General features: G+C 43.0%; 1 protein-coding gene across 1 annotated transcript in view; it reads right to left on the bottom strand.

The window, feature by feature from the left end:
* Positions 1-26355, bottom strand: part of DSCAM (DS cell adhesion molecule) — a 600899-nt gene that overhangs the window by 197370 nt on the left and 377174 nt on the right. Inside the window, exon 9 of the mRNA XM_040986640.1 lies at positions 11523-11801. Within this exon, the coding sequence (XP_040842574.1) occupies positions 11523-11801 (279 nt within the window). The remainder of the gene's footprint in view (positions 1-11522; positions 11802-26355) is intronic.

Raw genomic sequence — 26355 nt, forward strand, 5'->3', positions numbered from 1 at the left:
AGTTCATCTGGAAACACAAAAAACCACGAATAGCTAGAACCATCCTGAAAAATAAGAAGTTAGCAGGGGGAATCACAATCCCGGACCTCTGGACATACTATAGAGCAGTGGTTATCAAAACAGCCTGGTACTGGCACAAAGACAGAAAGGAAGATCAATGGAATAGAATAGAAGCTCCAAAAGGGAACCCACACAAATACAACCAATTAATCTTTGACAAAAAGACCAATGACAACTCAAGCAAGTGGGAAGGCCTCTTTAGTAAATGTTGTTGGGACAACTGGCTGATAGCCTGTAGAAACAAAAAGATAGACCCACATCTATCACCATACACCAAGATCCAATCTACATGGATAAAAGACCTAAACCTACATCCAGAAACCTTCAAACTCTTGCAAGAAAATGTAGGAAATACCCTGCAAGACCTAGGAGTAGGTCCCAACTTTCTAAGAAGGACACCAAAAGCAATAGCAGTTGAGAACAGAATAAACAAATGGGACCTCATCAAACTAAGAAGCTTCTGTACAGCAAGGGAAACAATCAACAAAGTAAAAAAGCAACCCACAGAGTGGGAGAAGATCTTTGCACACGATATAGGCGATAGGGGGCTAATTTCCAGGATATACAAAGAACTTCAAAACAACCAAAAAACCAAAACGAACAAGCCACTTAAGAAATGGGCACGGGAAATGGGCAAACATTTCACAAAGGAACAAATCCAAATGGCAAACAAACATATGAAAAAATGTTCCAGCTCCCTAGCAATAAGGGAAATCCAAATTAAAACATCGATGAGGTACCACCTAACACCAGCAAGATTGGCCCACATAAACAAGAACACCAACGACGCTTGCTGGCGAGGATGCGGGGAAAAGGGAACCCTACTCCACTGCTGGTGGAGCTGCAAATTGGTACAGCCTCTATGGAAATCAGTCTGGAGAACACTCAAACAACTCAAAATCTGCATACCATATGACCCAGCAATAGCACTCCTAGGAATATATCCAAAACACCTGTTTTACGACAAACCAACATGCATCCCTATGTTCATTGCAGCACAATCAGTAATTGCAAAAACATGGAAGCAACCGAAATGCCCATCAGCAGAAGATTGGATAAGAAAGCTTTGGTTCATCTACTCCATGGAATACTACTCAGCTATTAAAAAAAACAAAATGCAGTTCTTTGTGGCTAAATGGGCACAACTGGAAACTATAATGCTAAGGGAAATGAGTGAATCCCAAAAGATTAGATACCACATGTTTGCCTTGATTTAACGTGTAATTTTTGTTTGGTTGTTTGTTATTTTTTGAACCTGTCATTGATACTGTCTCAACCCAGATGTTTCGAAGAATGGAACTTGCATTATTTTTAACATATTGTTTACCCAATACTATGTCAATTAATTCCATAATGTTGTATAATGATACTGAGGCCTTGTTGGGGCTTTTAACTGACCGGATCTTTACTCTGTTAGACCTATCTTCAGACCATAGAAGGTCTCCCCAAGAGGCCACTGAACTTATCTGGACAATAGGACACGGAACTTTATGCTAGGCATGTGTTTGCAAGCAATGAATCTCAACTGAACTTGATCTATGGTTATGCAACAAGGTGGAGGAATCCACCATGGGGGGAGGGGTGTGGGAGGGGTGGGGGGAATCCCCAGCGCCTATGGAGCTGTACTACATAATACAATGTAAGCAACAATAATAATAAAAAAAAATAAAATAAAACTCACTTCTTACCGCAGGCTCATTCTTCACTTGGGCTAAGTGTCTGCTTACATACCTTTTCAGAAAGACTTGCCCTATCCATCAGATGTGTAAAACCATTCCCATTCCAAGCCCTCTCAACCCTCCAAACAGGTGCTATCTCTCACAGTACTTTAGCAGACTCCTGATATGGTTTGCCCATCATCTCTACCTTTGGCTAGAATTTGAGCTTGGTGAAGCAGGAATCGGTGTCTGGTTGGCCGCCATGACACTCCCCAGTAGGTGTTTCAGAAGGTCATAGCCTATGAGCCATTAAACAGTGAGCCTGGAATCTGTTTTTCCTGTCACTGGAAGGCTCGTGGAAGGTCTTTTGATGCGACAGCTCACCGCTAAAATCAGCACCAGGTGCTGCACTGTAAGATGGACAGAGGCACAGGCAGGTTGCCTCCTTCAGAACCACAGATGGGAATCACGGCTTGCACAGTGTCCCCATCAACAACAGGAGCCTTTGGCAGAATGTCGTTAAGTGCAACACCTTTCTTCAAAACAGCTTCACTGAGACCACAGTCAGAGTGTGACCTTGGGTCCACTGTCACATCAATTGTGGATCAGGGAGTTTTTCTTTTGTTTGCTTGTGAAATTTTCCTTATGAAAGAGCCTTTTTTTTTTAATTAGTCTTTGTTAATCTTCCTAGTGACCTATTGAAAAGGCACAGTTTTACAATAACTGAAGGCCCTAAGATTGCTGTATGAGATAACTAGGAATTGGGCTTCCAAATTCCATTTCTATCATATTATTTGCTGTATATCTTAGCTTAAATGTATTTTTAAAAAATTTCTTAGTTATCACCTCTACTCAAGCACTGTATCACCTGTGTGTGTAATTTATTAAAAAACTTACCATACTTTTATCTTTTTGATAACCCTTTGGTTATCGCACAGCCTGTTGTATAGAATGCATGCTCATTCATGTTCCAAGGTCGTGTGTATAAAAACGAAAGGAAGGAAGGAAGAGAGAGCAGGGCAGAGGGACAGAAGGAAAGAGAGAAAAGAGGGGAGGGTGTGTCACTACTCATGGCATCCTGTGATAAACACGTAATCGACAGAAAACACCTGCTAAGTAGGGCTCTATTTTATGAGTAAGAATACTGAGCAAGAGAGATTCAGACGTCTCCCAGACCACACAGCTAATAAATGTCCACACTGGGTCAGGCAAGGGGTCCAGACGCTGAGCTACGCTGGGGGTCCTCACTGCCACTTTGAGACGTTCAAATCACCCTCACTGAGACATTTTAATAGGAAACGTTTTTGTTTTCACTTTCTTTTATATTATTATTTCTATGGTAAGTTTTTGTAAGTGTAGATATTTTCTACTCCTTCTCTCGGTCCTCCTTCCCCCATTTGTCCCTCTATTATTACAGTAGTATCGTCCTTTAGTAGCAGGTACAAGTTGGACAGCTGTTACTTGTATGCATCACGTCATTTCAGATTGAGACAAAGGTAGAAATCCAGTATTATGTTGTCAAGGCATGTTTAACCGTCTCATTGGAACTCCTCCTTTCCTTCAGCAGAGACGCCTACTGAAATACATCTTAACTTCCTGCTATGCTAGTCTCCGTTATACAGTTCATCTATGAGAATATATGAATATACATGTTTACCAATATATTTATTTGTTTTGTATTTTGCATGAGAGTTGCCCTATATCAGAGACAGCATACGCTATCTGTCCTTTCTAATTTCTTTGACATTGGGATGATCAGATTTTCTATTATATCTATTTTGATACTTTGAATTTTGAAATTTTTGAATTTGGATCTAAATTATAAAATGCATTTGCATAAATTATATACCTTTGTTATCCTTTTAACCATTGTCTTTAGGAGGTCTTGTGATGTCTGTGTTTATATTAGTTTTCCATGGGGGCTGTAACAGTTCCAGAAAACTTGGTGGCTTCAAACAGCACAAACCTACTCTCTTACCATTCAGATGGCCAGAAGACCAACATGTGTCCTGCAGTTGTTGGGTAGAACATTCCAGAACTATCCTGCATATTGTGGCTCAAGTCTTCTCCATTCCTACTGGTTTCCTATTTACTCATTACATCAGTTACTGAGAAAGAACTGTTGAGCTTGCTGGTTGTCACTGTCATTTGTCTTTTTCATTTCTGTTTTATTAGATTTTGCACTCTTTGAGTGGCGGGGGGACCCCAGAGTGGAGCAGGCAGACAGGAGGAGGCTTGTATCCCAACCCTGAAGACTCCTAGATCCTCACCAAGGACTATCAGTACGAGCTCCAAGGACTACATCCCAAACGCCAAGGAGACCACGGGGAATTGGAGTGCCTTCGGAGGTCAAGAACTCTGAGGTCACCCACCTCCATTTGGATCTCCCACATGGGATGGAAGAGGCCCAAATCCTGCCTTGCAGGATCCAAGGTCATCAGAATGACAACCAGGAGCACTGAGTGGTCCGCAGAAACAGAAGAACAGTAAACTTCCTTCATGACTAGGGAGAGGAGCTTTCTCTGGTTCTTGCCTGGTGCCAACTTTGGGTCCCCACTCCCTCTCGTAATGACCATCAGAGTCGCTCCAGAAACCCCTCAAAACAAACTAACAAATAAACAAATAAACAAACAAACAAAAAAACTAGAATAGATAGAAAACAGTAAGGAAAGCTTAGAAACAGGAAATGGGCAGTGGGGATGCACTTATAACTCACTGGGTGGGACACAAAGATTAGTTACTCCTCACTAGGGTATTGAAGATTTCTCTGCACACCCCTCCTAGAACTATTCACCTAAAATGTTGACTTATGTCTTGCTGGAGTTATAGAGTTAGACTACCCGAAAAACAGCCAGGTTCTGCAAAATCATGCTTCAACACTATAAACTGCTAAATATTAAAATTAAAATAGACATGAGACAGCTAAATAGTAATCTATAGCCATTTTAAGGTGTATAGAACCCGGTTGTATATAAACTAATGATTGAAATGTCAATGTACAAGTCATAGGATGTGGTTCAGAACTTGCACTCTTTTTTTCTCTCTCTCTCTTTTAACATGCTGGCTATACAATACCATGTCAACTAATTCCATTATGTTATAAATTGTTACGGATGCAATGTCGGGGCTTTTAATTGATTGACATGATACTTTGTCAGCTCTACCTTCAGACTAGAGATGGTCTCCCCAAGAAACTGTTGAACTTATCTGGACAATAAGATACTGGACTCTATGCTTTGTAGATGCTTGCAAGGAAAGAATCTCAACTGAGTTTGAACTGTGGTAATGCAACAAGGTGGAAGAATCCACCACTGGGGGGGTGGGTTTTGGGGAGGGGAGGGGGGAATCCCAGTGCCTATAAAACTGTGTCACATAATGCAATGTAATCAATTAAAAAAAAAGATTTTGCACTGTTTGTATTAAAAGTAAGCTTTTTGTGCCTTGTGACAAAAGCAACAAATTGATCATGATAACATTGGCCAAGTTGTTCACCCTAACCCTCCCGGTGCTGAGGCTGATTTTCTTAAATATGTATATAATCTTTCAAGATTTTATGATTTAAATATTGCATTTAGCATATTTAAATGTGCATGCATCATATGTAGGATATTCTTAATATTTCATATTTTATTAAGAGTGACCATTTCTTTTTCTTTGTATATTTATTCCATTTATACTTATAAATATTGATAATTCTGTTCATGTTTCACCATCTCTTTGTCCTTCCCCTTTTTAAACCTTTTCCCTTTTTCTACACTTTAACATGGCTAATTGCACACTTGTTATTATTCTGTTTTGTTTTTCTTGGTTTTGCCTTTTATAATTGTTCTAGTGCTTACATTACACATATTTATATTTTAATTCATATGATCAAATACACTGTATATTTTCATGTATAATTTTTATACAGTCGCAGAATGGCAAAATTCTGTTCTTTTCCCTCCAGTGCTTTTCACTTTAACACTTGTGAATTTTGCTTCTATAAGTTGTATGACACATTAATATTCTTTTAAATATCTAAGCATTTTAAATGAAAATGAGAATGAAATACCTTATTTGTTTAGCAATAATTTTTTATATTCAAAGAAATGTATTTTCTTTTTACATGGAAATTTGTATCTGGAGTAATTCTTTTAACAGCCTAACATTTTATTGTATTAGAATATATTTTCAATATTTCAACTTGTGCTTTTCTAAAAATGACTTACAGCCTGGAACTGAGTTGTAGTAAAGCTGTTGCCTGCTGGACCAAACTCTCAGCAAAGCACTGGTTCAAGTCTAGACTGCTCCACTTCCAATTCTGCTCCCTGACAATGTTCCTGACCAAGCAGTGGGAAATGGACCAAGTGCTTGGGCCCTTGCATCCATAAGGGAGTCCAGAAGAAGCTCCTGGATTATGGTTTTGAACAGGCCCAGGTCTGGCCCAGATCCAGGTGCTGCGGCCATTGGGATGTGAAGTGGTGGAAGGAGTCTCTCTCTCTCTCTCTTTCTCTCTCTCTCTCTCTCTCTCTTTCTCTCTCTCTCTCTCTCTGCTTTCTCTCTGTGTAACTTTGACTTTCAAATAAATAAATAAATCTTTTTTTATTAAAGATTTATTTTTATTGGAAAGGCGGATATATAGAGAGGAGAGACAGAGAGGAAGATCTTCTGTCCGATGATTCACTCCCCAGGGGGCTGCTACAGCTAGAGCAGCCAATCCGAAGCCAGGAGCCTCTTCCGGGTCTCCCACACGGGTGCAGGGTCCCAAAGCTTTGGGCCGTCTTCGACTGCTTTCCCGGGCCACATGCAGGGAGCTGGATGGGAAGTGGGGCCGCCAGGATTAGAAACGGCACCCATATGGGATCCCGGGCGTGCAAGGCGAGGACCTTAACCACTGCGCCATCGCACCGGGCCCAAATAAATCATTTTTTAAATAAAATATCTTCATTTTCAAAGAATATGTGAATGCACTTTGCTAGCTGTAGTGTCCTTTACTGGTGAGTCTTTTGCACCTTAAAGATGCTGTTTCATTCTCTTCTAGCTCCCCGTGTGTCTGAAAAATTATCCAACATTTTCTTCACTTCTTCATATCTCCGGGTGATTTTAATAGAAACGTTTTATCGCTAGTTTCTTGTTCTAAAGGTTTATTTGAAAGTCAGAGTTTAGAGATATAGGGAGAAACACAAAGAAAAATGTCTTCCATCTACTAGTTTGTCCCCTACCTGGCTGAGCTGGGCTGAAGCCAGGAGCCAGGGCCTTCATCTGGGTCTCTCACATGGGTGGCAGGGGCTCAAGCATCTGTCCACTGCTCTTCCAGGCCATTAGCATGGAGCTGGATCATCAGTGGAGAAACTAGCACACAAACAGGTGCCCATTCCAGATGCCGGCATTGTACTGAGTGACTTGGTCTGCTATGCCAGAGCCCCTGCCCCTTTTGCTAGTCTGTGACAATCTGACTATGGTGTGGTGCCCTTCTGCGTATTCTTGGGCTTCATTGTTTGAGTCTAAATGGAAATTTCTCAGCCATTGTGAATCAAATCTATGTTCTTTTTCTGAAACTCTGCCTGGGCCCATGTGGGATGACCCGATACTACTCCAGGTCTCGGACAGCTGCACTTACCAACTGTTAGGATCCTCTCTATATGTAAAACTTTCTCTTGCTGTCTCTCTAAATTTAAGAATTCTTCCTTCTGCAATGTTCAGTTGCTGATTACATGGATCTAATAAATTTCTTATTTCAGGTACTGAATTTTACAGATTTAGATTTTTCTTTTGATCTTGTTTTTTCTTTTCCTGTTTTTAAAAGGTTTATCTATTTATTTGAAAGGCAGAGTTACCAAGAGAGGGAGAGAGAGGAGAAATCTTCCATCTGCTGGTTTCCTCTCCAAATATTCATGTTTGAGACTAAGCTAATTAGAAGGTGGGAGCCTGAAGCCTCCTGCGGGTCTCTCACATGGGAGTGGGATCAGGGCCTCTCCATGTGGGTCCCCTTCCTCTACCTTACCAGGCATGTCAACTGGGAGCTGGATCAGAAGAGGTGCAGGCAGGACTGGACCAATGTGCATGAAAGATATTAGCATTGCAGATGGCAGGTTAACTTGGTGCACCACAATGCCAGCCCATTGGTTCTTTAATAACACTATTTTGAATGCCTCTCCTTGAATTCCCTGTGTGTTTAAACCTCACGTTTGTCTCTTTGACTTTTAAAAAACCTTTATAACAGCTGCTTTAGAACTTGCCTAACTTCGGTATCTCTCTATTGGTCAATTTAATTATTTCTGTTCCCTTATGCTCATGGTTCATATTTCCTCACTTCTCGTATCTACTAATATTTATTAGATTTGCTGTGCTGTTGAGGGTCTGTATTTCTCTCCCCTCAGAGTGTCCAGTGCTGTTCTTGCATATAACAAGTTTACTGTTGGAGAAATTTCATCTTGTTGGGAGTATCTTTGGTCTTCTTTTAGGGCTGATCTAAGGCAGCCCTTCCTCCTGTGCTGGATAATCCCTATCCAAGAGTTCAGCTGACTCTCCCAGGTTCTTTGTGCTAGCTTGACAGAACTCCAACACATCCTGCCAGGTGCAATTTCTGCCAGCACTAGTGCAATTTCACCTATGCTGTGAAGCATCAAGTCCCGCTGCTTGCTGTAAAGGATTCCTGAATGACACATTTCTAGAGATGTCTCCACTCCTCCCCCCTCTCCAGTGTACTCTGTAGTTACACCTACCACGCTGGCAGCTCTGTTTTACATCCAGAAGTATAAGCCACATCCACTTGGGCTCTGCAATCCTTGGCTGAAGTTTGGAAAGTGATCCATGTGGAAGTCAATAAATTTGGAGCTGACCTCACGTACTTCCCTTCTTAAGGATCTTAATCACTGATGGAAAACAATTTTTCACAAGCTTTTTGTTCAGTTTTATACAAGGATAAATCACATCCCAATTGCTGTATAATAGCTCCATTAGATACAATTTGTTTTTCCACTTATTTAATCTAAAGCATGTCTTCCACAATGGCCAATTTTCCAATCATTCTATCTTCTGAAGCCCCAGCTGGGCCCTTGGATTCCTCTGAATGTGTTCCACTGGTGTAATCCTCTAGCTCACAGACATTGGGGCTGTGCTGATGTCTCCTCTCCGTGGCATACGGTATGCCCTTCCTGATAGTTTATTCTCATAGGCAGAGAAACAGGATGGAGACACTCAGCCTTAAAATAACACCTTCCCAATTCCCTTTGCCATTTTCAACTTCCTCTCCATTTCACTGTCTCCAGTTACAGCAAAATTTTTGATAATATAAAAATCTATTTCTGGGCCTGGCACAATACCCTATTGTTTAAATCTTCATCTTGCATCCACTGGGTTCCCATATAGTTGCTGCACTGTGTCCCCACTGCTCCATGTCCCATCCAGCTCCCTGCTTGTGGCCTGGAAAAGCAGTAGAGGATGGTCCAAAGCCTTAAGACCCTGCACCCACGTGGAAGACCTGGATGAAGCTCCTGGTTCCTGCCTTCAGATCAACTCAGCTCTGACCATTGCAATCATTCAGGATACAACTTCCTCCCGGGGACAGCATTCACTCTGTAAACACATTTCCTCTCCTTAACTGACTGACACATTGCAGATCCCACTACTTTTTGCCTCACTTCTGCTACCTCCATGCAAGGCATTTTTCTCTGCCTGAGCTGAAACAGCCGCGTAACCACAGCCTCAGCCTTCCAGCTCAGTCCATGCTTCTCACAGCTGCTAGAGTGGGAATTAAAGAGATAAATCAAGCCACAAAGTTGCCCTGGCTAATGGCCTCTTTATATTTAGGAAAAAAGAAAAAAACCCAGATTTTTATAATAGCTGCATATTCAAGAGATGAAGATAGCATGGCTGAAGCTTTGCTATGCAGTAAAAGTGTCCTGAAGATTTTACAATCCCTGTTGTCCAGGGCCCACTGCTGCCCAGGGCCCACTGCTGCCCAGGGCCCACCTATGAAGACAGTTATTTCATTAGTGTGGTTTGTAGCTTGGAAATCAGGACTGTGTTCAGGCTCCCCTACAATTCTGATGTCCAGCACAACTGGAGAATCACATTGAGAAACCAAGAAACAAAAGCAATCAAAGGAAGGAGGAAGAGGGAGAGGAAAGGGAAGAAATGAATAATTCCCAAGATATGTGTGAACGGCTATACCACAGTAGTCACTTAGTGTGGCTGGCTTGGTCTGGGTTGGCATCTGAAAACTCATTTCCATGTTTCCTTCAGCCACCCAGGAGAGTTCCCATAGGAGCTACAGCTGCCGACATCAGCTCCTCATGGCTGCACATGGTGGGTAAACTGGCCTTGTTTGTGAAGCACTTTTTCTGCTCCTGGACTATTTCCCCTAATGAGTGGCTTGCTGTGAAAAACAGGTGGATGCAGGGGGCCACTGCTCAGATTGTCATCAGCCATGTCATCCCAGTGAAGATCCTTGTTCGAGTATCTGATCTTCCTCTTGGTCAGAACCAGATCCGGCTGCCTCTCCTGCATGAGCAAGCGATACAAGGAAAGTCCCTGTGTGTTTGGATCTCACCTTTGCATCCCCTGACCTGAATCCTTCAGAGCAGACCATGTCAAAGCCTGGCCGAAGGATGGCCTGCCCTGTCTCAGACAGTGCTACAGAAAAGTGTGCTACCAAGAAAGCAGGTGAGAGGCCTGGCAGGTTGGCTCTCTTTTTTATGTACCTCTTAAAAAGGGGGACAACATCAAGGACCCTAATCCTTGGACCCCAAAGTACAAGGACAAAAGAGAGGGTCTCTAGTCAGTTTTCTTACTGACCCACTGTGCATTGTTTTTTCTTCCTTTTCAGAAATACAAAGTCAGATTTTGGGTGTGCCTCTCTTTTATTGGCAAGCGGTAGGCAACTCATTCCTTTTCACTCAGAGAAGAAGACAGGGCAGCAAGGGTGGCTGAGGCGGACGTGGCAGCTGTCACTCCCAAGGACTCTGTCCTAGTCTACCCACCTCCTCAAGTCAGCGGCAGTCACCCCCATGATTCCACAAAGGCCCAGCGCTGGGGAATTAGGAACCCAGGTCAGGCACACCCGTGTGGTCAGTTTGGCAACACGGATGAATGTTGCCTTGGAGGGTTGGTTCTTGCTCCTCTTGGAGTCTCAGAGAATCACAGCATACACATGGGGACAGATATAACACCACAGAAAACACAGGTGGATCAGCTGTTTGTTCCACAGGAGAGCCGAGTGAGAATGAGGGAACCTGAATAAAGCTTTGGAAAAAAGACGCACACTCGGTTGCACATGTGTTGCAGTGCTGATATGTCCTACAAGTCAGACTGCCTATCTTACGTTCATTTTTCCTGTCTGTACTGCCATCCTCTCCTTATTTTTATAATGCTACAATCACTTCCCAACTTAAAAGTAGATTCAATGTGATTCAGAAAAAAATTGGGTACAAAAACAGCATTTCTCAAACTAAAACGAATCTACAAAGCAATTTCAATTTTATCCCATGGCTCTTTGCAAAAACATCCATGCACTCACATGACTAACACTCTTCTAAAAGACCAGCAATCTAAATGATAAGGAATATGTTAGCTACCATCCAGTAAATAGTGAAAAACAAGCATGGATTTTGGTCCTTTGAAAATAACTGGTTAGGGATAGAAGCTCATGAAATAAATACCACACCTCCCTCCTGTTCACTCACACACTTCTTTAGTGCACAAACACTGCTTCAGATTAAACCTTGGGGTTCATTGATGGCTGGTTTCCATCGCAGCATGGTATGGATCCAGTCTTGCTCAGCTCTCCCCCGCCACGCTCCCTCCCTGCCGCCCTGCCCTCACCTCTCACGATGAGCTGGCTCTGGTGCTCCACAGCGGCGGCCTCGTTCCGGGCGATGCACGTGTAGTTTCCGTTATGCATCAGGGACAGGTTGGAGATCCTCAGGGAGCTGGTGAAGTCGATGTTGTCAATGGTTACCCCGAGGCTCGCTGGGATTGGCCGGCCGTCCTTCTGCCAAGTGATGGTGATGGGCAGGTCCCCGGAGACCACCACACAGGGGATGAAGACCCGCTGCCCGATGGAGAATCTCGGGAACTCGAAGGGCTGGATGAAGGGTGGGACTGCAAGGAAAGGTTACACAGGACAGATGATCAGGGACTGTGCCCAAGTTCTCCTTCCACTGTTACACGCAGCGCTCGGTGATGGAGAGAAGCCCTGAGCGCAGATCTGTGTGAGCAACGTGCTGCTGTTACTCAGGTTTCCCCATCATTCTCAATGAAAAACCTGGCCTGATTTATACTGCCGCAGCTCTGCCTCAGCTGGCGTAGTTCAAAATCAATTTTTTTAATTTAACATTTGTGAACAAAGATATTTCGGATTCTGTACTTGGCAGTCTAAATACTTTGTAAAAGGAATCTGGGTTTGGTTTTTGCTTAAAAGCTATTGGCAGTGGAGTAGCTAATTAGCCATTAGATTTTTTTTTAGCACCCCGATTCCTAGTCCCCCTTCCATCCATATCACACCTTGAAACTATGAAGGGATTTTAAAAGAGTGTGGAAAATAGAATTCAAAGATGGAGGGCTGGGGTGGCACAGTGGATTAAGGTTTCAATTGCAATCCCAGTAGCTCATAAGAGCATTGGTTCCAGTCCTGGTTGTTCTACTTCTGACCCAGCTCCTTGCTAATCTACCTGGGAAAATTACTATGCGCCCTTGCCACCTACATGGAAGATGTGACGGAATTCTCAGAGCCTTGCCTCCGCCTGGCCCAGCTCTAGCCACTGCAGCCATATGAAGAGGGGATTACCAGTGGAATCTCTCTCTCATTCTCTTTCTCTCTTGAATTTTGCCTTCCCAATAAATAAATATAACTAAAAAAAAAGATCAGCTTATTCTATTACAATAAATAATGTTTAAAAGTTGCAAAAATTGTTTTACAAAAAAAGTTATGCATGGATTTCAACAAAGTTTAGACCAAAACAAACTTTTACATTTGGCTTTTCTACAAATGTATTCAATTACACTCCTAGACTTGCCCTACACCTTTAAATGAGACCCAAATCTATTGTTATAATTCATTTCCTCACCCTGCTAATTTTCTCACCAGGCAGTTTTATTCTTAAACCCTCGATGTTACACATTCCAAGTGTAGAACTATGAATCATGAGCTGCTTCGAGGCAAGTAGTCTGAGTTGTGGAGCTGTGTTGCAGATGAGGGCCAGGTCAAGCTTGGCCAGCCACAGACACCTCTAAGCTCAGCCTAGGAATTCCTTCTCTGATGGGTCCTCTTTGTCCCTCTTGCCTCAGGGCCAATCCTCCTCAGTGCCTTCCTAGATGGCTTCCCAGGGAATTAGGAACACACATGCATGAGCTAAAACAGAGCCAGAAGAGCTGAGTGTGAGTTCTGCCTGTGGCTGGTGGTCAAGTGGTTGATGTGCTCTTCTGGCAGCGCCCCAGCGTGGTCATTATCAAGAGCCTCACTTTGTCAAAGAAGATGCCGATCCTCAAGGATGTCCTGTGCCCTGGGCCTTCAAGCTAGCTGACATCCGGGGTGCTCAAACCCTGTCTTTCCAGCTATCACAGCCTGCACGTTGAGATCTTGTTAGTCATGTGTGCATATATGGCTCTTTTTGAAAAAAATAATTATTTTTATTCACAGACTCAGGAATGACTAGAGTGCACGTAAACACTAATGCATTGTAACCTAATAAAAAGACAAGCATCACACGGGCGATTTTACATAACAAAGTTGTTCTATATCAAGATGGTGATACAATCTGTCATCTATAGATTTTAACTACAAACTCCAGAAATGTGTAAGGGATTAGCTGAAAATATGAAAAAAGCCATTTGTTTATTCAATTAATAACTGCTTATGGAGTCCTGAGTATGCACAACATGTGTTGGACACACAGCCATGAACAGGGTGCAGGACACACAGCGACGGACAGGCTGCTGGACACACAGCAACGGCAGGCTACTAGACACACAGCCATGAACAGGGTGCAGGACACACAGCGACGGACAGGCTGCTGGACACACAGCGATGGACTGGGTGCCCCAGTCCCTGCCCAGCGGATTCTTCACGCCTAGTACCAGGCAATGCATTGCCCCAGAAGCTAGATGCAGCATTATTATTATTTTATATCATTCTTGCTACAACTGTCTGCTCTCAACAGCATGGGGGAGCCTCAACCCAGAACTGTAAACACAGCCCAAAATAGAAGACCCAGAGTATGCAAGTGGCCCAAGACAGGTCTCATCAGGAAAAAAAAAATTTAAAACTTTTTGCAATAAGCAAAGTCCACACTGAAATAAAGGCAGGGTCTCCCTGTGAACTGAGTTCCGGATTTTACGTAGCTAACCTGATACTCAGAACAGAAGAGCTCGCAGTGGGATGTACAATTCCCACACTGGTGCCTGGATGAGGTCAAGTACAGGTGCATTAGACCACAGTGGCAGTTTGTTGTGCCAAGTGCCATGTTGTGCTAAAGATGCTCATATTTAAGTCCTACCCTAGGTGGTGAGAAACTTTACTATCAACATAAATAATATTCACAATTAACCTACTTTATGCTTCATTTAGAAACATTGCATGTCTTTTCTGGTTTCTTCCACATAAAATCCTGGTTGTCAGTGTCCTGACACTTCCTGCAAGCTTGGTGCTTGTTATCTGAGCTGCAGACCATTTATCTAAGATAGGAACTTTGAGGCCGTGCTCCCTGCATTTAAGTCCAGCTGTGCTACTTACTGTAGCTACCTGACACCTCTGTAGGTCTCAGCTTCCTTATGGGTAAAATAAAGAGAACTCCTTGGGTTATGAATGAGTTGGGCACAGCAGTTCATAGACCTGAACCTGCAACTGAGTCAGTTTCATAGCACTGACTCTTCTTCACAAGTCTTTAAGAGGAGAAAAAAAGCATTAGCTTGAAAGGTTGAAAGGTGGGCAAGAGACAGGACTCAATCTCCATGGGTTACAACAGGGAAGACCAACTCATAGGGAATGAGTTTTCATTCATTGTATCAAGACAATATGTGCTCTGACCTAGCTGAATAATAATAATAATAAAATACAGGATTCAGCTTGTTACTAATTCTTACATATACGAATGGCCCTCATGGGACCATAGGGGTGGCATTACACATTAATCATCTACCTGTGATGCTGGAAAGTCTTCTGAATAACAGTTCAAGTCCTGGCTGCTTCACTTCTGATCCAGCTCTATGCTTGTGGGCTGAGAAAGGAGACAGAAGATGGCCCAAGTATCTAGGCCTCTCTACCCATGTGAAAGACCTAAAAGAAGCTCCTGGCTCCTGGCCTCAGATCAGCTCAGTTTTGGCCATTGCAGTCATTTGGGGAATGAATCAGCAGATGCAAGACCTCTCTCTATCTATTTCAAATCTTCCTTTCAAATACAAATAAATAAATCTTTCTAAAAGTCCACAAAAGAACACAGAAGAGAAAGGAGGTGTATGGACAACCTGTTTTTCAAGAACAATGACCAGAAATAACTACAGAGGAATAAGAATGGAGAACAAATTGAAGGGTCCAGCGTAATGAACTAGCAGCTAAAGTCCTCACCTTGCAAGCACTGGGATCCCATATGGGCGCCAGTTCTAATCTCGGCAGTCCCGATTCCCATCCAGCTCCCTGCCTGTGGCCTGGAAAAGCAGTAGAGGATGGCACAAAGCCTTGAGACCCTGCACCCACGTGGGAGATACAGAGGAGCTCATGGCTCCCGGCTTCAGATTGATGCAGCTCTGGTTGTTGCAGTCACTTGGAGAGTGAACCATCAGATGGAAGATCTTCCTCTCTGTCTCTCCTCTTCTTTGTGTATATCTGACTTTGCAATAAATGTAAATCTTTAAGAAAATACAAATCTGAAACAGAACCTTATGCTCACAGAACTCCAAAATATTCATAGTCCATTGGCTTATTGAGTTCTACAGAAGAAAATTACAATCACGGAAGTATTTCAATAACTTTTGGCACAAAGCAACAATGATGCAAACCAAAAAGCATGCCTCCAATGAATGCTCTGACAATAGATGTTGGCTAGCGAAGGCACAAACATCACAGATTTGATTCAGGGCTCCATAGGGGTGAGGAACTAAGAATAAATGATGCAGAGCAGACCCAGGAACACAGCCCACACGGCACCGCAGGGACTTGTTTCAGCTAAGAGTCACACATCTGCCGCATAAAATGCTTACATATTTTTAGAGCATTCAAAGCCCTATATTTTACATCTACAATATACAATACTGAAGGTTGAGCCAGATGATGAACAACCTCTTCTCAAGATTTGGGGTAGGGGAAAGTCCCTGTTTGAGACATGTCAGGAGCCGTGTACTGTAGCCACACTGAAGCCATTTTGAATATAGAACTATGGGCCAGTGGAAAACCCCCAGCTGGCTAGATGCTTGGGAAAGAAGTTATGAAACTAATCACACGCTTAGCTTCAATTGTTTCTAGCAACTGTTTCAGAATGTGATTTATGCTGTACCTGCTGACATCTTGTTACTGATTACCTATGCTACTGTTGATATGCTGGTTACTATCGTTAATATGGTGGCTGCTCAAGAACAATCGGTCTTGAGACCATGGCTTGAATCCCAGTTTCTCCTTTCCTCCCTGAGCCTTGGTTATTGAAGAATATAAAAATTCTCAATTAAAATCAATAAACTGACAGCTTGATCAGACATCTTGTCTTGCTGTCCATTCTTTGTGTCTCTTGTCCCCCATTCTCTCCTAGGTTGGTTGCGACCCCCGTTGACTGTCCTGCTGGATGGAACAGAGACACACTGATTATCGGGTCCCTTATATTCCCTACATAAAGCAAATCCTCTCCATCTTGTTGACAGTAAAATCCCAGACATCTACTGGATCCAAAATTCCACACTTGAGATGTGTCTGATTTTGATACAGCCATGCTGTAGGAAGTGTACACACCCACTAGACATCACTCATCATTAGGATTCTGTGTTTCCTTCCTCACAGTGACAGGCTAGAACCATTGAACTTGGCCTACTGTCAATACAGATGCGTGCTCATTGCAAACCCTTCACAACGCGGAGAAACCAGGCAAAAGCACGTTTCATCCTCAGAAGCTGTGCAGTGGTCACATTCTTCTCAAAAAAGGAGTGGGCCATGTGGAAAACTCATGAGCTGGTCAAATTTGGGTAAGTGGTGGTGTCATCTTGGCTGAATTTCTTTGTGTTCGTATATCCACTTCTGTCTGTGCAAGACGGTGACAGTGGCACACAGCTCCTAGCAGAGCTGGCAGAGAGCTTCCTGTGACATGGCCAGCATAAAGCACACTCAATGCACATCTTCCTCTCTTGTCTGCAGGGATTGCTGGGCTCTGGCCACAGTCCAAATTACACAGAAACATTCTCCACCAACACTACCGCCCACAGACAGAAAGAAAACAGCTTGGCCAAATCTCCTGTATTTTCCCTAATTTCTGAAATTGCAGGGACTTGAACTGTTTACAAGTAAAAAGAAACTTTGTTGGTCCATCGTATGTCATAGACGCTGTCAATATTCCCATAACTTGGATACTGCGCATTATACTGCAATAAATGGAGTGTAGAAATAAATGCAACACGTTCATTTAATTTCTCATGGACACATAGTCCTGCAGCGATTGCTGAATCATGGTTGTTCTATTTTAATTTGTTGAGGAACTTCCATATTGATTTCAGTAGTAGCTGTTCCAATTGACTTGTCCACCAATAGTGCACAAGGCTTGGTTTTTCTTCACATCCTCACCACACCTATATTTTAGCTTTTTGAAAATAGGCATCGTAATGACAAAATCATAGAGCCCAAATTTCTTAATTCTTACTCTAAATGAACAGCATCAGTCAGCATCCAGGGACTTTTGACTGACCGATATAGGAACACCTCTATTGTAGATACTGCGGTGATAAAGCATACCTTTTCCCAGATAATGTTGTGATTGTTAACAGCAGGCTGGACTGTTTCATTTTGTAGTGGTGTTTCTTAACACATGTCGCCTCCCTATAACAATGCATTGTCCTTATTTTACTCAACAAAGATTCCAATATGGCCAAGGCAACCTTGGGCAGGTTTCTTATTTTCATTATTAGACTCAAATTCTGTAATATGTGTGTGGTAAACATGATTTGAAATGATCTCTATGTTAATTAAATGGGCCACTAATAAAGTCTCATGTGTATTAACTGTTGTCACCTTCTATGCTTGCTTATGGAAGTGTGTTTAGAAGATTTATGTATTTGAAAGGCAGAGCTACAGAGAGGGAGACATCACACACACACACACTCACACACACACCTTCGATCCACTGTATTATTCCTCAAATGGTCATGAAGACTAAAGCATAGACAGACGGAAGACAGAAATTGCATCCTGGATACCCGTGTGGATGACGGGGTCCAAGGACTTGGGTCATTTTCTGGTGCTTTCTCAGATACACCACCAGGGAGCTGGGTTGGAAACGGAGTGGCGGGATTCGAATCAGTGCTCATATGGGATGCCAGAATCGCAGTGGTATCTCAAAGACAGATGACTACCATGAAAGAATATATGAGAGTTCATAGATTCCCATGGCAAAACAAACAGGGATACCTCATTTGAAGAATTACACAGCAAATCATAAGTGATTGGGAGCCTTCAATAACTAGATGGGCAACTTCTGTGGACAGGTTCGCTCTGTTCTATTCAGACTTGACATCACCGTTCCTCGGTGTCCAGCCTGGCCCAGCTTTCTCCTTCCCTCTTCCATCATTCTCCTCCCATCTACCCCTTGGCTCTACCAGTTATATGCTGTTCTTTCCCTTATCTGTATTTCTAATGACAACTTAAGCTTCATACCTACCAGGTCTTAATGTGCCTGAAGCATCTCAAACTGCAAACCCCATGTATCATCTTTCTCCTTCATCTGACCTTCACCCCCAACTCTCATTCCTGGCTCTGATAGCCATGATCAACTTAGAGAGATCAGAGTGTTGCTGCAGCTACATTTCCCCTCCCACTCCCAGCGGCCCACTCTACCTCGCCCAGTCCACTCCCCAAATGCCCCCTCCCACTCCCAGCAGCCCACTCTACCTCGCCCAGTCCATTCCCCTCCCACTCCCAGCGGCCCACTCTACCTCGCCCAGTCCACTCCCCTCCCACTCCCAGCGGCCCACTCTACCTCGCCCAGTCCACTCCCCTCCCACTCCCAGTGGCCCACTCTACCTCGCCCAGTCCACTCCCCTCCCACTCCCAGTGGCCCACTCTACCTCGCCCAGTCCACTCCCCTCCCACTCCCAGCGGCCCACTCTACCTCGCCCAGTCCACTCCCCTCCCACTCCCAGTGGCCCACTCTACCTCGCCCAGTCCACTCCCCTCACACTCCCAGTGGCCCACTCTACCTCGCCCAGTCCACTCCCCTCACACTCCCAGTGGCCCACTCTACCTCGCCCAGTCCACTCCCCAAATGCCCCCTCCCACTCCCAGCAGCCCACTCTACCTCACCCACTTATCTCCCCATATGTCTTCCATGTGGTTTCTTTGTTGAAAACACTCTCATCCACTTTTATTAAGACATTCAAACCTAGCTCACAACTGTTATTCTTATATTAAAACACACACACACACACACATCTTTGATTACGCAGCAATCCAGCTTAAGATAGTACTTCAAATTGTGCTTGAAAATTAGAATCAGAGCATGCTTATTTTTAGGATAAGCTACTCCAGAGCCCATGTGGAGACTCTGCCTTAGCAGATATTTTGCAGAAAGGTTTTGAAGCATATTTGGCTAGACTTGCACCATATAAATTTCCTAAAACATTGCCTATATCCCAAACTCAGACTGCTTAATCCATTACCACTGCCTTTGCAGAGTCTACACTAGTGGGAGGCTGCGATTGGGAGCGAGGATAGGAATTGAGACCAAGTGCAAGGTGCATATGTTTAACCAGGAGGCTAAACACCTGTTTTCTTCCAAAAGACTAGGAAGCAAAAATGGTTCTTGTATAACATTGACAGCCCAATGCTGGACTCAAAACTTTATATATACAGAATTGGAGGGTGTGTGTGTGTTGGGTGGGTTAGGGGAAGAGGGATGGGCGTGTCTTGTTTCAGGCACAAGCAGTTTTTAAAGGAAGGTGTTTTAGAGCAATAATTGGATCACTTTGAGTCTAGTAGGGTTCCTATACCAGTTTAAACTGATGAGCAAATTTGGAATCCATTAAAACTCAAGTGACTTTTCTGACGGTTTCTACAGAAGGCTTGGTAACACAAGGGGTTAGCTTTCTGCTTTCTGGCTAACCCAGGGTAGCCTGCCTCTCTCCCAGTGAATGAAAGCCATTTGAGTCGTCGTGATGTCCAGCACCTGTGGTACTCCATCTGGGAGGTCTCACCCAGATGGGCTGCCGTGACGTCTCTTGTGTTTCTATGGATGGGAGCAAACGCAGAGAGGATGATCTCTGTGAGGATCGTACAGTCCCATTCATCTTAAAACTCAGCACGCTGTTTCCCAATGAGCTTGCTAATAATGATTGCTAGTAAAGAGGACTACTTACTTGAAGAACATCTTCCGCAGCTTTGAGACACAAAAGATCATCTCACTTGATTGGCTTGGCTAGTAATTGCAACTGACCTAAAATGACTGCCTTCTTAAAGGTGCTGGAATTAGATCACAGCAGTGACAGGCACATAAAAAGGTAGTTGCCATATTTCAACAAAGCTATGCATCAAGTAAGTTATCTCTACATGTATTGGGGAATGGTATTATTGACAAAATGAGTAAACCATATTATTAAGTAATGGCAGCTACACCAATGAAAGGTAAATCTTTAGAGAAAAGGATCTTCAAGAAGTTGATGGAAATGTGTGTTTTGTCAAAATAACTATTCATGGATTTCCAAGCTTTATTTTCATTATTTATTTGCAATATCTACAGAGAGAGAGAGAGAGGGGGTAGCATGGGGAACAAGTTCCCATTTGCAGACATAATGCTAATATAGAGCCAGGATGGGCAAGGCCAAAGCTGGAATCTAGGATCTTAATCTTGGTCTCTTGTCTGAAAGGTAGGGAAAAACCCACATGAACTACCACACAGCAGCAGGAAGCTGGAATCAAGACCACAGCCTGGAATTAAACCACGTACTCTGATATGGGAGGCCAATGACTTACTGGTGCCTTAACTCACTGACCAAAGGCTTGCCTCAAAACTGAATGTTTTCATTTTTCTATGAACTTAAGGAGCATACAATGAACACCCATATAATGTTCATATTACTATATATCTGTGAAAACAAATGTAATATCATGTATTACATGAAGGTATTTTGGTCAAGGACAGACTTCATCTGCAATGGTAGTTCCATAACAATATAATGTATAGTCTAGCCACATGGTAGCCATCCTGGTTTGTATAAAAACACTCTGGGGGGACAGGGTTCAGTGTGATGGCTCAACTGGCTAATCCTCCCCTTGTAAGCACCAAGACTGCATATAGGCACCAATTCACATACTAGCTGCTCCACTTCCCACCCGGCTCCCTGCTTGTGGCCTGGAAAGCAGTTGAGGACGGCCCAAAGCCTTGGGACCCTGCACCCAAGTGGCAGATCCAGAAGAAGCTCCTGGATCCTGGCTTCAGATTAGCTTAGCTCTATCCCTTGTAGCCATCTGGGGAGTGAAAAAGCAGTTGCAAGATCTTTCTTTCCTTCTCTCCCTAAATCTGCCTTTACAATAAAAATAAATAAACCTAAAAAAAATTAAAGAAAAAAGGAGAACACTGTGGCGCTGGCTCAGTGATGGAAAGATCACCCAAATGTCACATTTCCCCAATGGATCCCACCACTAAGCAACCTACGACTGCATGTAGCCCTGCTGCCTCCTTGGCCTGCCATGTGTCCCTGGAAAAGTCCCCACCTCTCTGGTCTCAGTTTCTTCTTGATGAGGATTCCAAAAAGCTGGCATCCAGAAGTATGTGCTCTAATTTTCCAAATGAAGCTTAGAATGAAATCTTACAGGTATGTAATTTTTCGTCATTTTGGAACAGGCCTACAAAACAAGGGTTCCCAAGACTATAGCAACAAATAGACTAGACAATGCAACTAGCTCAAAGAAAAATCAAGCCATTGGTTGCCTGAATTGAAGAGTCTCACAATGAAATTCTTGTTCATTGAAAAATAATGGCAACATATGATGATCAGTTCACGTGATCAGGATGAATGGTTAGCTCATTAGTATTTGATTCTAGAGCAAACTCAAAAGAGAATAGGGCATGAGAGAGAACATAGAAAACAGGAAATAATATAGATAAATAACTCTTGATATAAAATTAAAGCAAACATCTATGTGTTCAACACAAATTGCACATACATACAACACAGAGTTCATGTGTATGAAGAACTATACTTTAGAAATGATATAGAGGAACTAGGTGGTGGTGGGGGAATTGGGGCAGGGATAAGGGAATACCAGGAGCCTATGAAACTGTATCATAAAATGATAATAATAGTAATAATAATAATAAAATATAAAATGTAAAAAAAAAAAGAGCACAGAGTCCAAACAACATCCTAATCAAAAGGTTACAGAAAAGCAGCAGGTGAGGAAATGGGAAATACAGTGAAAGACAAGATGACAAGAAAAGTGTTTTCATTCACATAAATAGATTATCCAGACCAAGACTCTGAGACTATCGTGGCTTCCGATGCATGGCTGGAGGGCTCATGAAACAGCAGTGGAATTTTGGAGAGTGGCAATGCGATCCCTAATGAAATTAAGTGAATCGATACGATCTAACAAGTTTATCACTATATCTGTAGTAACAGTAATATTATTCGGGGGCACACCTACAGGGTATTCACAGTAGCATTTGTGCATCGTCAAGGAGCTAGAGGCAAACCTAGGAGCTTCTACCCTCCCTCTACTCTCTCTCTATATTGATACCTTAATCTGGATCTGCCATGAACAGTCAGGTTGATAGAGAAAATGAACTATCAGAGGCACTGAGTCCCGTTCAGATAGAGAGGGAGACCTAAGTAAAGGCCAGAACACAGACTTAAATACATTAAGTGCACATAAAGTAGATTAAATGCTGAATAGTACCCTGTAGCCATTTTAAGGCAGACAGAAGCCGGTTGTATATAAACTAAAATTGAAATGTCAATGAAGTAGTCATAGGATGTGGTTAAGAACTTGCATTTTCTAATATATCGGTCACTCAATACCATGTCAATTAACTCCATAATGTTGTAAACTGTTGCTGATGTTATGTTATGGCTTTTAATTGGTCGGAAGTATATTCTGCCAGCTCTGCTTTTAGACCAGAGATGGTCTCCCCAAGAAACTGTTGAATTGATCTGAACAATAAGATGCTGGACTCTGTGCAAGGTACATGCTTGCAATGAAAGAATTATGACTGGATTTGAACTGTAATACTGCAACAAGGTGGAGAAATCCACCATGGGGAGAGGGTATGGGGAGGGGTTGGGATAACCCAGGAGCCTGTGAAAGATGTCATAAAATGAAATGCAATAAAATAAATAAATAAATCTCTTTGCAGATTTAGTACATGTTTAGGAGACATGGAGGATTGATATCAAAGTGATGGATGATTATTTTCTTTAGAGCCAAGTTAAAATGAAATCAGGCTCTTGTGTAGACTGATGATTAGTGTAGCAAAAATCTTTGGGGGTTTTGTTTTAGGTTCAAGACTATGGTTCTACATGGAACACATGTGACAACAAAATCCCACCCGCATGACTGGAGGGGACATTGAAATTTCTCCTTTTCAGGACATTAGGACATGCCCCGAAGGCTCTGTTTCTCCGAGGGTAGGTAAGGCACACCCCTTCACAGTGCAGGTGAGCTGCGAGACTCCGTTGTATACAGAATACTTCAACAAATAGGGGATGTGAGAGATGGTTAGCCAAGACAGTGCCTCGCTGTTATACATAACTGACAGCTGGAGGGCATAAGTGGACCCGAAAGAAGTTCGCACTAGAGAGAGACAATCTGTGTCCTCAGCAGGTGGAACTGACTGATCAGACCGGCTTGTAGGAACATTGAGCTCTGAGACCCACTGCAGACCAGATGGGCAGAGTCTAGAAAAACTATGGGTAGTGGGGTGGACATGTGACACAGTGGTTAGGCTGCCAGCTAAGTTGCCAGTACCTATACCAGAACACGTAGGTTCAAGCCCCACATCCAGCTCCTGACTCCAGGTTCCTGCTGTTGCAAACCCGGGCAGGCAGCAGGAATGGCTCAAGTGATTAGCTTCCTGCCACCACAGCCTGGATTGAGTTCTCAGCTCTCAGCCTCACTGTAGCCAGTCTCAACCAATGTGGACATTCGGGAGGTGAATCGGCAGATGGGAGTTCTGTCTGCCCCTTTGCCTCTCACATTTAAACAACAAAAAAGGTAGAGTGCAATCCCAGAGCACAATGGAGTTTTCTCCAGGAACTTCAAGTTCTTTATCCCCTAAGATTTTATAATAGATTCTTATAACCTGCATAAATACAAGCATATATTATACTTAGCTATGTATGCCTATGAATACAGTAACATAAATGTATGCGCGTTCTAACAAATGCATGCATTTTATATCTATATAGGCATACATATTTATAGATAACTATAGTATAAATATTATGCCAAATATATACATAGACCACATATTTTTGTTGAATTCATATGCTTGGACAATTATTTTTATTTTGTGCCAATCCACAGAAAAGATCCTATTGTAAGCTTTTGAAAACCAGAGAGCTGATGTTTTTCTACACAATATTACGAGATCATTATTACTAACCCTGCCAAAGGATTTTCCCGTCACCTGTAAGGCTCCCGTGTTTACTAAGCACAAATAGCATCGTGAAACATGAACTTTCACCATAATTTCAATTTCAACTTAACACAAAAAATGCATTCTTAGACATTACAAAAGATGCTAACACAGTCTTCTATTCACCTTGAGTTAAGGGAAATAAATTTAAGACATTTCTCATGAATTCTTAGGCAGATCATTTCCTTCAAGGAAGGGACTGGCTTTCTTTTTGGAATAGGTGAAGGATTGATTATAATCGCTCTATTATAATCGCCTGTGCGAGGGCACTGCAACCAGGCTCTGGGCTCCCGTGATATCCTGACTTCCCCAGCAGGACAGGACGTGTGAGGAAAAACAGCCCTGCAAGCCTCTTTAAACAGGAACACTTTCTTAGGTGGTCTGGTAAGCTGTGACAGGGAAGCTTCTAGGTTCAGGAGTCTTCTTTTCATCATTATAGGGTATAAAACCCACAAAGAGAATTGAAATTCCTACTGGAAACCATCACTCCCTAAAAGGGGAGTCTTCCCTGAGAGCTACTTTCCTCTTAGGCTATTCTTAACAGGAACTTAATGCATTCCTCAAAACATAGTTTGAAAAATCAACGTGAAGCTGTTTGTAGATCTGCATAGTTGAGGGGTACACATGAACACCACCAGCAAATGTGATCCTGCACTAATCATTGCGCAGAGTAATCAAATCTAAAAGACGACCACTACTCCCAGCATCTGTGCTTTCTCTGAACAAACTTGTGATTCCAGGTGCAGCACAGCTCAGAAGGGAGAGTAGAGCAAGCTGCAGTGACCTGAGACAAAGACACTGGCTTCTGATCCATGCCAGTTGGGAGCAGGGTGGGAGCTGAGGCTGCCCTGGAGAGAACAGCTAAGGAGGCCATGTCGGGAAGGAGCTGCATCTTCCCCTGGGTCAGACGCTGCTAGTCACCAGGACCATCAATAGAAGGTTCCATTCCCACCCACGCTGTAAGCCAGGCCCTTTGAGTGGAAGGCTCTCCCATCCGGCTGTGTCACAGCCGTGCAGTGAGATGTCCTGACAGCAGAGGAGAGCCAGCGGTTGACAACTAGCTGCAGCCAGGATACCTTCCTAGATGCATATCTTCTTTCAGGGTCAACTTTCTTCCAATACTAATACAACCTTCTCCCTCAAACCCGTGCTTTAAAATTCCCTGGTCTGGATCCAGTGAATTCCAAATCCTGCCTTTCACGAGCTGTGACTGAGCCCCTCCGTCCAGGGCACCCTTCTCAGCCTCTCCATCATCCTAATGGAGCTTCTGGAAATGCATTTGTTGATTTGCTCTCTTTCTCCAAATAGAACCCTTTATTTTCTTTCACTAATTGATCTCCTTGTTTTCCCGATTTCAGCTAGCTGTTGTTTCTCTTCTGCCTGACTTTCTAAACAATTTCTCCATTTTTTTAATAGCTTTCTTCCTGGCTGTCTGTCTTTACCTCTTGTCCTCCCCAGCTTCCCATTCCAAAATGAATTCCTTTACTCAGGTTTGTCTCAGACGACCTGCATTTGATTCTTGAATACATCACTGCACGGCTTTCTCCAAGTCACCTTTGTTCTGTTTCTCTGGTTATGTTCCATCTACATCGCAGAGTCACTATGAGGACTAATTAAGGTGACACGAAGGAATGTGTTTTGTAAACTATAAAGTTCAATATAAATATAAATAGAGGGTGACATTTTTATCTCACAACCAATTAACTTTCCTGGCAGCATTGGTCCCCAGCAATTAGAACACTCAATTAGGCACTGTGAAGTTCAAATGTGGCACCAAAAATAGGAAAGAAAATGCTTTGAAATGTGTTAAGCGTGAAATCGCTTGTTAAATTGAAATAAAG

The sequence above is a fragment of the Ochotona curzoniae genome, unplaced genomic scaffold (assembly GCF_017591425.1).
Source record: "Ochotona curzoniae isolate NIBS_2020 unplaced genomic scaffold, NIBS_Ocur_1.0 contig_4516, whole genome shotgun sequence".
NCBI lineage: Eukaryota > Metazoa > Chordata > Mammalia > Lagomorpha > Ochotonidae > Ochotona > Ochotona curzoniae.